General features: G+C 38.3%; 1 protein-coding gene across 1 annotated transcript in view; it reads left to right on the top strand.

Moving 5' to 3' along the window:
- Ir25a (ionotropic receptor 25a) overlaps positions 1 to 12,951 on the top strand; it is a 25,969-nt gene extending 13,018 nt beyond the window's left edge. Inside the window, exons 8-15 of the mRNA XM_071591858.1 lie at positions 1,848 to 2,075; positions 4,017 to 4,268; positions 6,263 to 6,601; positions 7,357 to 7,607; positions 9,423 to 9,622; positions 10,170 to 10,302; positions 10,626 to 10,753; positions 12,614 to 12,951. Coding sequence (XP_071447959.1) covers positions 1,848 to 2,075; positions 4,017 to 4,268; positions 6,263 to 6,601; positions 7,357 to 7,607; positions 9,423 to 9,622; positions 10,170 to 10,302; positions 10,626 to 10,753; positions 12,614 to 12,951 — 1,869 coding nt within the window. The remainder of the gene's footprint in view (positions 1 to 1,847; positions 2,076 to 4,016; positions 4,269 to 6,262; positions 6,602 to 7,356; positions 7,608 to 9,422; positions 9,623 to 10,169; positions 10,303 to 10,625; positions 10,754 to 12,613) is intronic.
- The last annotated feature ends 210 nt before the right edge of the window (positions 12,952 to 13,161 follow it).

Genomic DNA, 13,161 nt, shown 5'->3' with positions numbered 1-13,161 from the left:
CAATCCGAATATAGTAGGCAGAACTGTATTCCCTAAGTTTTTATTACACATTTGTTTGTTGGCCACCGAGTCATTACGAAATTACGGTATCTCATGATAATAGCGATTCTTTTTCACTACTTATTCAAATTCCTTTTCCGCTTTCTTTAACCCTGCACTCTTCCTCCTATCGATTACTTTTTGTTTTCCAATCCGCACATTAGTAATAGTCTGGGACATATTAAAATATTACAATAATGTATTGTAATATTTTAAATGTTCTTAAATACTGTGTAAATTAATGCAACTCTAGCTACCTTAAGAATTCAAAAGGGAAGTGAGCATTTTGTAGGTATCCCCAAAACGACCTATTGTATAAATAACTCTTGTCAATAAAGAAATTACTGTTCAAGGTAAAAAAAAATCCAAACACCTACTTATTCTACTCCTCCCATATCATTCTCCTCTCTCGATTACCCTCCCTATCGCATTTACAGCGGATAGGACGAGCATTGAGAAAGTAGAGGAAACTACTTCATTCAACAGGTCCAATAATTACTGCATCCTAAAACGCCACCAAATCTAATAACGAATCACTCGGGTTGGAAGCACGGCAGAGATATTCCTGTAAACACACACAAACAAAAAGCGCTCTACTCTCGTAACCTTAAGAATAAAATACTGGGCGGTATTATAGATGACAACCCCATTGCATTTTTTGTCTTACGCTGTGGAGTTACAAGGCAAACACCTCTCCGTAGAGTAATTAGATGGCATGATTGGCGAAGCAGTTACAGACAGTGTAGCCAAAGCTGCTGTTGTCCAGAGCAAACATTTTTAATGTGCGTACAATGACGAAAACCAATCGAAAATCGCCCTAGCATCAATGAACGGATGGATGACGCAAATATGCATGGCAAGCAATCAATAAAACAACTGCCTAAAGATAACTAATCCCCAGAATCGGCATGGATTCCAGTGCGATTACTGTTAGTTGGCACCAGCAATTACACCCTTCCTATAAAATGTAATCAATAAGTCCTTAGCGGAAGATAAAAGGCCGCAATACTGCATTTCTGGAAGATAGCCCACACCTTTTCCATTTCTAAAAGCGGAAATAAACGGGAATCCGGAAATAATAGAACGATATAATTAACATCCCCCTCATGTACGATTCTAGAGTATACGATATACTCGTATACTTGTGAGCAACCTCATTTTTATTCATATACTACATGCTTTACTAGGAGGAATTACGTGAATAGGTACGCTTATCCTTCTCTTTTTATTACGTATCTTTCCTAATCTTTAAAAACTACCTTCGGTTAATATTTTATTACACGATCAGCTAAAATAGAAACTGCAATGACGTTGGATATCATGAATCATTTAACCCTTAGAAATCCGTTACAAAAACACGATCAAGTATCACGCGCAACACTTTGAAGAATTGGATAATAAAGTGCATGTCTAATAATGCCATGACACCTCGAAACTGGCACTGCACCTAAATAAATGACATGGGAAATTATTGTCTTTTTAATCCTAAAATTATGTAAATTATAGGATAATTTCAACCCTACAAAGTTACATTGGAATCAACTTAATTAATTCAAATGTTTACAAAATCAATAGCATGTGCAAAATATCGTACAACTTATACTCGGATTCCAATATCTTATGCGACTTGTTCAAGCTAAGTCAATGCTAATTACCTAAACGTGCCTCAGTCTTTACATTAAATATATATCCAGAACGTTTCTAAAAAATAAACTAAAATGAATTATTAAATCACTTTTCTCAATAATTTTATTTCTTATCATATGAATGAAATCTTTGTGATAATTTTCATGTGTCTCCATTTCTAGGCGGAAATCAGTCCATCTTATGCTCCCATGTCAATTGAAGGCAACGGTCAATCCCTAATGGAATTCTCAATGAAGCTGGAAAAGGTTTCCATAATCAACAGCATGGCAGTGAGTGCGGAGAGTGTCGGCTCTTGGAAAGCCGGACTTAACAGCCCAGTCAACATCAAAAACGCCAAGAGCCTTACAAATTTCAGTTCTGTCAAGGTCTACCGCGTAGTCACCGTGGTGGTAAGGCTACTATTGTTTCTCTTTTTGTCGCACTGAGTGAACAGCAATATTGAAGTCCATTAATCTAACCAATTGCAAATGACATGCAAATAATTCAAAATTCTCACTCAATCATCACACTTCAAGCACGGTGTGAAACATGAGCATGGTTGTTTTTTGCCAAACTGTGAATCATACCTCTCAAGTGTACGGGAATGAATTAAACGCATTTCCATTACCTGTCATATGTCACGGGCGTAGGTTCTGCTGACGATTGTAGTACGAGGGTGATTCGAAAAGTAAGGTCTCCTATTTTTTTCATGAAAAATCGAATTTATTCTCAACTTTTCGTACAGCGTTGGAAAGGTTAAGCATTTAGCTATTTTTCTACATAGTTGCCTTGACGATCAATCACTCTTTGCATCCTTGTAAGCAGCTTTTTAATACCTGCGTCGTACCTTTCTCCCGCCGTGTTGCGAAGCCGACTGACGACTGCTTTTCCGATATAAATTCGTCGCCATTAAGTGTAAGTGCACGGTGAGAAGTGCATGGACATCAAAAACGTGCGGAAGTGGCGCAGGGAGTTTTACGGTAGCCGGGAAAACGTCCACGGTGAGCAGCGGTCGGGGCGGCCGAGTTTGCTGGAATCAACGGTGGCTCCAATTGACGAGATGGTGCGCAATAACCGTAGAATTACCCTTCATGAGACAAAGGAAGGCCTTAATGAAGAGAGTGGCTACTTCTCCGTGCAGAATATGGTGTCGGAGGTCCTCGGCTAAAACAAGGTGTCTCATCAAAGGAGTATGTTTGCATCATGACAATGCACGTCACATGCCATATGTGTCACATCAAACGAACACCCTACTCAATGAATTCGGCTGGGATATCATCAGCCATCCTCCTTACAGCCCGGACGTTGCCCCCAGCGACTACCACTTGTCTCTCTCTCTCTCAAAAACACCTTGGAGGATAGAAATTCAAGTCAGACGAGGAAGGGCAAGAAGCAGTCGTCAGTTGGCTTCGTGACTCGGCGGGAGAGATGTACGACGCCGGTATTAAAAAGCTGCTTACAGGGATGATAAGAGTGATTGATCGTCAAGGCGACTATGTAGAAAAATAGCTAAATGCTTAGCCTTCCTACGGTGTACACAAATTTGAGAATAAATTTGATTTTTCATGAAAAAAATAGGAGACCTTACTTTTCGAATAGTCCTCGTTTTTTGCAGATTTGTTGTTTTAAATGACATTGTAAATAATATGACAGCACTTGTTACCATAGCTCTAGAAATATCATATTTTGAATTGAAGTCCACTCATAAATATAATTTACTGATAATAAAATTTCGGCTGTTATTGTATTTCCTTCGCAGAGTTTTGATATGCTCAACTAATTATAAAATGAATTATAACATGTGCGCCACGAAGATGGAGTTACAGGTGCATGGGCTTACTCCACTCTTAAACGAAACTCCAATTAGAAATGTATTCTCTGACTAAAGGAAAAAATAGAGAAGGGAACTGAGCTGAAATGACAAAATTGGAATAACTTAAGTAATACCGACATTTCATTAAAATTTAACAAACAACATAGCTGATGTAAAAAAAATATTATGCACTCGGAGGATACCCTTTTTACAGTACATTCTCTAAAAGTACTTTAGCCGGTAGCCGCCAAAACAATTAAAAATGCATTAACAATGAATATTAGTAACTAAATTGTTCCAAACAATATCCAAAATTGTTATTTTGTGGCTAAGACAAATAATAGTGTTCTCTGAATCTTTATCTTTAGACCCGTCTGGAACATAAAGTTGGTATTTAAGCAACTGCTGCAAATTCATCCACGATGCCCAACAAAAACTGAATAATCTACTAACTCATTCAGAGCATCCCTCTGCAAGGGTGAAAAGGAAACAATTAATATTCTCTCCCACATAATCCTTGCCCACATTTACACTTCAGCAACATCCATTCGTCATGCTCAACGAAGACGGGGATAGACTGGCGGACGACCAGGGCGCGAAACCCCACGAAGTGGAGGGAAAGCCAGCTGTTGGACAGCGCAAGTATAAAGGATATTGCATAGACCTTTTAGAGGAAATCAGAGCGATAGTTGGATTCGAGTACGAAATATACGAAGCCCCGGATAAAAAGTTCGGTTTCATGGACGAGCAGGGCCAATGGAATGGAATGGTTAAGGAACTCGTCGAAAAGGTAATGAAAAAATAGTCCAACAAAAATAAGTATGCTTTTTGTATAGTGAATACAGCTATTTATAGTGAACATATAGTATAAAAGCTTATGACACCCTCGAATGTTTTTAGACAAATGCTTGCACATACTACCTTGATCAAAAAGTTCCCGGAATAACCACCGTGTGGCGCTTCCATCGTTCCGATTTGAGTTCTGTTTTTTTTGTTAAGTTGGTACATCTGTTGTTGATATTCCCTTTAAATCTTAGTGTCATAACTTGACATTTGCAAAAGTTACGTAGCCAAGAGTACATCTATCTCTGTGTGTGTTGGCGATTTTTTTACAATTTCAGAAATGGATTTAAATTTGCAACAACGAACTTGTATTAAATTTTGCGTAAAAAACGGATTTAGTGGCGCACGGACGTTGGAAATGTTGGAAAAGTGTTTCGGCAACGATTCTCTAAAAAAAACGGTCGTTTACCAGTGGCACGAGCGGTTCAGAAGTGGTCGTGAGTCAATCGAAGATGATGAACGCAGTGGCAGACCATCGACATCGAAAGTCGGTGAAAAAATTGATAAAGTAAAAGAAATGTTGGTCAATAACCGCAAATTAACCATCAGAGAAATAGCGGAGGACTTGAACATTGCCTATGGATCCGCCCAAGACATTGTGGTTAATGATTTGGGTTTCCGTCGTGTAGCAGCAAAGTTGGTGCCGAAAGACCTCAATTTCATGCAAAAAAGAGACCGTGTTGACGTCGCAAAAGACATGATTTGCGAGGCTGAATCCGATCCCACATTCATCAAAAGGATCATTACTGGAGACGAGACGTGGGTTTATGAGTACGACACGCAATCCAGACATCAGGCAAGTGAATGGCGTTCACCAAATGAGCCGAGACCAAAAAAACCACGTCGTTTTCAGTCAAAAAAGAAGGCAATGCTGATGGTTTTCATGGATTACAACGGTGTAGTGCATCATGAATTTTTGCCAGAAGGCCAGACAGTAAACAAAGAGTATTATTTGGGCGTTATGAGACATTTGCGTGAAGCAATTCGCCGAAAGAGACCAGAAATGTGGGCAGAAAACTCGTGGATTTTGCACCATGATAACGCAACGTCGCACAGTGCTATCATTATTCGTAATTTTTTGACGAAAAATGCAACAAATACCATCCAACAGCCACCGAATTCACCTGATTTGGCTCCCTGTGACTTCTTTCTATTCAATCGAGTTAAAAAACCATTACGGGGAACGCGTTTTAGCAGCCGAGAAGAAGTAATGGAAAAATCGCAGGAAGCACTGATGGACATACCGAAAACCGACCGTAACTTTTGCAAATGTCAAGTTATGACACTAAGATTTAAAGGGAATATCAACAACAGATGTACCAATTTAACAAAAAAACAGAACTCAAATCGGAACGATGGGAGCGCCACACGGTGGTTATTCCGGGAACTTTTTGATCAAGGTAGTATGCCAAAAAAGTGTATAAGTTACATAGAATTATTGTCTTACCCAGGGAACACCACAGGGTGTACTCCCTGGTTTTACCCATTTACAGGTATATGTCTAATTACTAAATATTTTATGGTAAATATTAAACTGGACTAAGGTCTGGGCTATTTATTCGTAATAAGTTGCATATTAAACATTTAATTAAATTATTTAAAAATGTAAAAACAAATTTTTAGTTTCACGCCAAAATATAAAATTAAATTTGAAAATTGTTTTGCTGATGTGGAGGGAAACGGGTAGTACGATCGTGAAAATATTCATATTAACAATAGAAAACCAAACTGGATTCTGGAGCAAAAAAATTTAATACCTATGTAATTTGAAATAGCTTGAAAACCACCGTTTATAGGATTTTTTAAGCACCACCAACGTCACTTAACATATTAATATATGCTTTCAAATTATACATGATATCGCTTGAAGTTTGAAAAGAACGTTCTTTAATACATCGCTAAGTCTTGCGGGTGATTTCTAATGAAACTAATGCCTTACAGAGGGCAGATATCGCTTTGTCATCGATGGCTGTGATGGCGGAGCGGGAGAACGCTGTTGACTTCACCGTCCCGTATTACGACCAAGTTGGTATTACGATACTCATGAAGAAGCCTCAAACAGAGACGTCCCTGTTCAAGTTCCTCACCGTCCTCGAGAAAGATGTGTGGCTGTGCATACTCGCAGCCTACTTCTTCACCAGCTTCCTCATGTGGATATTCGATCGATGGAGCCCTTACAGCTATCAAAACAACAAAGATAAATACAAGGATGACGAAGAGAAAAGGATGTTCGATCTCAAAGAATGTTTGTGGTTCTGCATGACATCGCTGACGCCGCAGGTCAGAGTCGTTTTCAAAGTTAATCAATTAATTTTTCACCATTTAACATTTTGACATTTAACGTGTTGTTAAAAAACGGAGAAAGATTTGGCGAGGCACTTTTGATATTTTCTCATAATATCAAGGATTGCACAGGCATAAAATTATTTCCGGCAGGAATATTTGCATTTGCAATACGGAGGACTTCCGCATTTGAACAAATAACTCTGCTACCTAAAAACTCCCCACAAATATCCTTTTCAAATCTGCGAGATTTGGTTTCTGCTAGTTGCCCTTATATTTTTTTTATTATAGATTACTCGCCAAGTCAAGAGCGACAAGGCTCTGCCTTATGTTACACAAATGCATACTTTTTTCTTGCCGAAAGGGGTCTCCGATAATTATTGGAATCATAAAATTATTTTGAGAGAACGTAGGTCTTCCATTTTTACCTTGACCCCAATCTTAAAAACTTAACTTCTGCTTCCATTGGATTTGTTTATCCAAATAAAAGTGTACGGCATTCATGCAATTCCCTGAAAGTCACCGCAAGAACGTTTGAACCTACGCAAGTTAATATTGAAATGATTGTAAAGGTAAAATATTGACATTCTTAAAAAAAATCCTTAATGATTTAATAGATAGATCAATGCAGTAGATCCTCAAAAAGCTAAAGCAACAAAAAACCAAAAAGTGAACGACCACAATAATTACATTTCATTCTGAACTTACACCATTTCTCCTATCAAATAATACTTCCTCCGACGATTTTACAGGGGGGTGGAGAAGCACCGAAGAACTTGTCTGGACGCCTCGTAGCTGCGACGTGGTGGCTCTTCGGCTTCATCATCATCGCGTCTTACACTGCTAACCTGGCCGCCTTCCTCACCGTTTCTCGACTCGACACCCCCATCGAATCACTCGACGACCTGGCAAAGCAATACAAGATACAATATGCTCCAGTGAATGGCTCTGCTGCGATGACGTACTTCCAAAGGATGGCGGATATAGAAAATAGATTTTACGAGTAAGACAATGGCAAAGTAAACCCTATTAGTCATAAGTGCGGGACTTGATGCACTGAATGGTTGAGGCCTTAACTTTGTAGAATTCCATTTTTAACTTAGGAAAAATAATAATATTATCTTTGCTTTCAACAGAATATATTCTGTAGAAAGCAAAGATAATATTATTATTTTTCCTAAGTTATAAGTGCGGGAGTTAAAAAATAAAAAAATATATACTACAGGCAGAAGCTAATGGTAAAAGAAAATTATTCCTATCTTTCTAATACCTGTACTCCTACTAATTTGATGCCAACCTATGAGATAAGTTGTTTTAACCATACAATATGCTCTGTCCATCGCCAAAGTAGTTAGTTATGAAACCAATATGTAACTTCTTAGCCCATTAGCCCTGAATGAAAAACATCATTTGATATTCGTATTTTTCTCAATGACAATTCGAATCTGCTAACATAGAATAAATTTGGAACAAAATTTTGAAATGTAAAGAAATAGCTGTGAAATTCATCCTTTATATTCAACCAAAATATTTTGACGATACATTATGATTCAAAGAGCTCATAAAAACAGCACAATGTTACTTTAATTGTGCCTTATATTTCCGAGCACTTAATTTTATTTCGAACTTATTCACACCTTCAGTGCATAGAACTCTAAGGCTACCTTTTCATTTTCTCAAAGATGTACCTCACCCACTTTACCTCTCGATCGAAAACTAGCCGATAAACGCAACAATTAATGCAATCATTATGAGCATTCCCGGAAGAGATTCTTCAAATATGGGAATTCATTAAAAAGCTTGTCATTTGTTAAATACACGAGAGCAAACTTTAAATTACTTTCCAAAGTTGCTGCTTTAACAATGTTGTCTCCTAATTTATTGGAGAATTTAAACATTCTTTTGTTTACAGAGACTCAGTGGTCTTGCCTGAGATAAATTTTTGTATTATTACATGAACAAAGTTTTAAAATAATGCGAGATAAGTGCGAGGGACCTTTCTTTGTGTGTACCTTTATGAATAAGATAAATATTCTCAAATTTTGCGCTCCAAAGCGCTTACTTTTAAATAGTTTTACGGTTAGAAAAAAAATCCTTAAAAGCGAATTTAATATTGCGCTCATTATTTCACTCTATTTCATTTCCAAGCTTCACATAAAGTGCATACAGAACAACGCAAAAATTATTTGAATCCAAATCAACAGCAATAAATATGAACCAATATAGAAACAGGTACGTTTGACATTCTCTCATCACAGTAAGTTGCGAAAAAGCCAGGAAAATACGGTATTCTTTTCGTCCAGAAAAACTGTTTAAAAATATTTCAATTATCAACCTTCAAGAAGTAAAAGTATAACGGATTTCAAGTTTTCAAAGTAGTTTTACTGCGTTATAACAAATTATTTTAAACAATATATCAGCAACTGATGCATAATTTTTGGTTTTATATTAATTTTTGTGGGTAAAACACTTCAGGTTATCCGAAATAGTTTCAGAAGACCTGGAATTTCCACTACATAACTATGTATTAAGTTTTCTACAGTTAAATTAGACAAAATTTTACTTGCACGCAGCTTCCTCAAACTTTACCGAAAATTTTCAGGATAAAATATGGTACAGTTTAGATAACTGGTGAAATACGTTGGGAATGGAACTATTTTTGAGATCTAAACTAAGCTAAGGTTTTAGAAGTGAGTTTCTGTTGTGTTGAGTTCGCATTTACACGAATGAGTTTGAATTAAGCTCGACAGACATTAAGGCCGTGTTTTTCCTCCTTCCCCTTTATTTCATCTCTTCCGTGCTTATGTCCTTCTTCCAGAATTTGGAAGGAGATGAGCCTGAATGACAGCCTTAGTGACGTGGAGAGGGCTAAGCTGGCTGTATGGGACTATCCCGTGAGCGACAAGTACACGAAAATGTGGCAAGCCATGGAAGAGGCGACCCTACCGGGCAGTACGGTGGAAGCAGTCTCCAGAGTGAGGGCATCCAAGTCGTCCAGCGAAGGATTCGCCTTTCTTGGTAATCAAACCAAATACTCGGCGCTCCTCAGAAACACACATATCCACAGAAAGGATACGGACACCATGTGATCCCGAACAATTACCAACGGATTCATGAAATCAGTCTAGAAAAATATTTACGTTAATATAATTTAATATAGAGGACTATGTAGATACGAATAAAAAAATTGGCTGGCCTCCATTTAAGTTAAAAAGGTCAAACATTTTCGTCGCACTCATGATTGCATGTTAGCCCCAGAACTGTCATTATAATATTTGCAAAAATGTTCACATTTTCCGTTCGGTTAGTGAATCGGCTCACATTCCAACAAAAATGACACTGGTTCAAATTTTGTAATGGCCATGAACTTGTCACAATGGTCATCGTGATCTCACAAGTCCACCAAAATAGGGAATACCATTATAATTATTAATATTTCTCAGATGATCAATAATTATTTTCTGTTGCAGGCTAAATGAAAACATAGTATAACCTAATTGAAAAAGCAAAAATATAAAGCATGTTTCATCACATGAAATATTAAGTTCAAATCTTTCTTTCGCAGGAGATGCCACCGATATTCGCTATCTTACCATGACAAACTGCGACCTATTTATGGTGGGTGAAGAATTTTCCCGAAAACCATATGCTATTGCTGTTCAGCAAGGATCTCCGCTCAAAGATCAGTTCAACAGCGCGTACGTAATTTTTTGATTTTAAGATAATACGGCTCTCCGTATTAATTTGAAATTGAAGTTTATTGTACGATGAGAATCTAAAATTCTTTTTAAGTAAAAACATTACAAATAATTCATTTATATAACTCCCTTACATAAATCACGTGCTGCCGAAAATCTTTCACTGCATTGACCTGGAGTAAAGGATTTCCTTTTGAGTTCATTCTTTAATTCATTATCACGTAAAGTAATAATAACAAACCACTTTTTTCATTATGGGGATGGAGTAATTAAAAATGTTTAATTTAAATAATCAAGGACACACATAAGATAATCTTTTTCAGGATCTTACAACTCTTGAACAAGAGAAAACTAGAAAAATTAAAAGAGCTTTGGTGGAATCAGAACCCCGAGAGAAAAGTTTGTGAAAAACAAGACGAACAATCGGAAGGAATCAGTGTACAGAACATAGGTAAGTCCAGGGGTTACTTTTTCAAAGTTTCCTATCAAATGCTATTCTATAATATGAAACGATTACTACTGCCCTCTTTCTTTGTTTTGATCGAAACATCGTTCTGTGATGTAAATGGCATTTTGTCTGTGCGTCACATTTACTGCATACCACATAACGTAGGAGAAGAGAAAGCACCGGTAAATTCCCGCAATGGGTACTTTTTAGCGACAGACAGTGCTTAATGGACATGTGTAAATGATATTATCAATCCAAAAGTACAGTTACCAACCCGAAGGTTGACTTGATAGACCTGGATAAAGCTCACCTAGTACTAAGCCCAACGGCGTGTGAAATTCGCACATCAGGATAGCGGAGCCAGTTCCTTGCCTTGTGCGACCTGTAATTTCCCAGAAAGATCTGCTGTCACACATTCCTCTCCGGGAATCAAACCCGGGTCGATCGGCCAGCAGCCCAGCGCTCTACCAACTGGACTGCCACGACCCCTGCCTTTATCAAGGTGAACAATATACAACAAGAACTCGCTATCGTATATGTATTGCTCACCTTGATAAGGAGATACTACGCTGGCAACCTTTACGGTAGCTAACAATGAATCATTGTGGAAATTTATTAGCGATTTCTATTCTCCTTGAACACGGATATAAGGTATGTTCTCAAAGTTACGTCTGTAACTGTTCCATACGTCATTGCATACCTTCACACGCGTAGGGCTTGGTAAGAGGTGAGCTCTATACTCACATACCAAACTAAATTTTGGGTTGATTCCCGAGGTTTTATGCACGAGACAAAAATTTTTTTTTTCGAAGTGAAACGGTGTAATGAGTTCATAAATTGTCAAAAATAAATCTTCTATCGTGAATACGGAATATTAAAATTTCGAACATTGACAAATTCTCTTAAAGGATAAACGTAAAACCTAACTTATTACTTCTTATCACGCCTGAAACGTCTCTTTTTTTTCTAACTTATTACGTGGAGATCATGTACTAATGGAGTGTATGATGTAAAAGTAAGAGGGATGGGGTGAGTAGGTCATGAATGGGTGTTGAAAGAATATGGATGGATGCTCCGGCAATAGATGAGTATTAAAGAAGTGTAATTCGCCGGCTTAGTCATATTGAGAATCAAATCACCAAACGGACACGAGAATTTGAGAGGAGGAAGTACAGAGAAAGTCACGCGAGAGTGCGTGATCTCAGACTCGAGATGAGGAATTTTAGAAGTCTCAGGGGAGTATGAGCATGCATGAAATGACGTATGAGTACAGCAGAGGCGAATGAAGCATGGAAGGACGGAGGGCAGTTTGAAGGAAATCATAAAACGTAATTAAGTGCTCTCACATTTAAACATGAACTTAGGCGTATTTCTTGGATGTGCCTACCCGGAAAGGAACTGCGTGAAAGGTATGTAGTATGCCACCATAGGGTATAGAAATCTAGCCATTCTTTGCTCTATGATGCTACTCATACATGCGAATCCAATTGCAAATACTGTTCGGTAAGCGACGTCCATCCATCCTGTCTCAAGTTCATACAAGTTTGAGGCTCGCCTAGGGCGCGGGTGGTCCTGCAAACTCTAATGATTCGCCCCTTGCAAAACTTATAAACAGCCTATGCCATTGATATGATTGACACAGTACAAGTGTAAAAGACTAGAAAACAACGTGAAATATATAAATTTTATTCGCTCTCAAAGCATATAAATTGGGTGAAAGCAGGACCGATCCTCATCACTCCTTTATGCCTTATGTCTTTTGGAATCAATTTCATGTTGAGAATTCAAAAACGCATGTTAGTCGCCGCCAATTCATATGGATTTCAGTGACTATTAGAAATTTATTTTCTTTCTTTGCCGCAGGTGGAGTCTTCATTGTCATCTTCGTGGGAATTGGTCTAGCGTGCGTGACCTTGGCCTTTGAGTACTGGTGGTATCGGAGGAAAAAGGAGGACGATGTGGACGACGTGGGGATTGAGGTGCCGGAGGTGGCCGAAGAGACTTCCGCGCAGCGGAAGGATAGGAGGGAGAACAAGAGAAAGAAGAAGCGGTCGTCTGGGGAGAACAGGAGGAGGGTGGCTCCCGAGAATCTGTTCAGGCATGCAAGGGAGTTCCGGGGAATTGAGGCACCGTCAAACGCAGCGAGCTTCAGGTACATACATCGCTTCGCAGATGCCAGCATGGATGGTTCTCATGGTTAGAACGTTCGATGCCCCGATTAATTGAATCTAGATCGATGATATATTTTCATCCCATATATGCGGAATGATTAGGTTGCCCAATAGTAGATTCAATTGATAGCGACAGCATGGATAACATAAAGGTTTTCTCCGTTTACCAACATGACTGAGTGCCTTCGATGATGATCTAATTGTTTTCGATTGAACGCAATCGAATTGTTTTCTTGGGCA

This window comes from Hetaerina americana, unplaced genomic scaffold (genome assembly GCF_022747635.1).
Source record: "Hetaerina americana unplaced genomic scaffold, ioHetAmer1.1.p SCAF_5, whole genome shotgun sequence".
NCBI classification, from domain to species: domain Eukaryota; kingdom Metazoa; phylum Arthropoda; class Insecta; order Odonata; family Calopterygidae; genus Hetaerina; species Hetaerina americana.
This window is presented reverse-complemented; position numbering and strand designations above follow the sequence as displayed.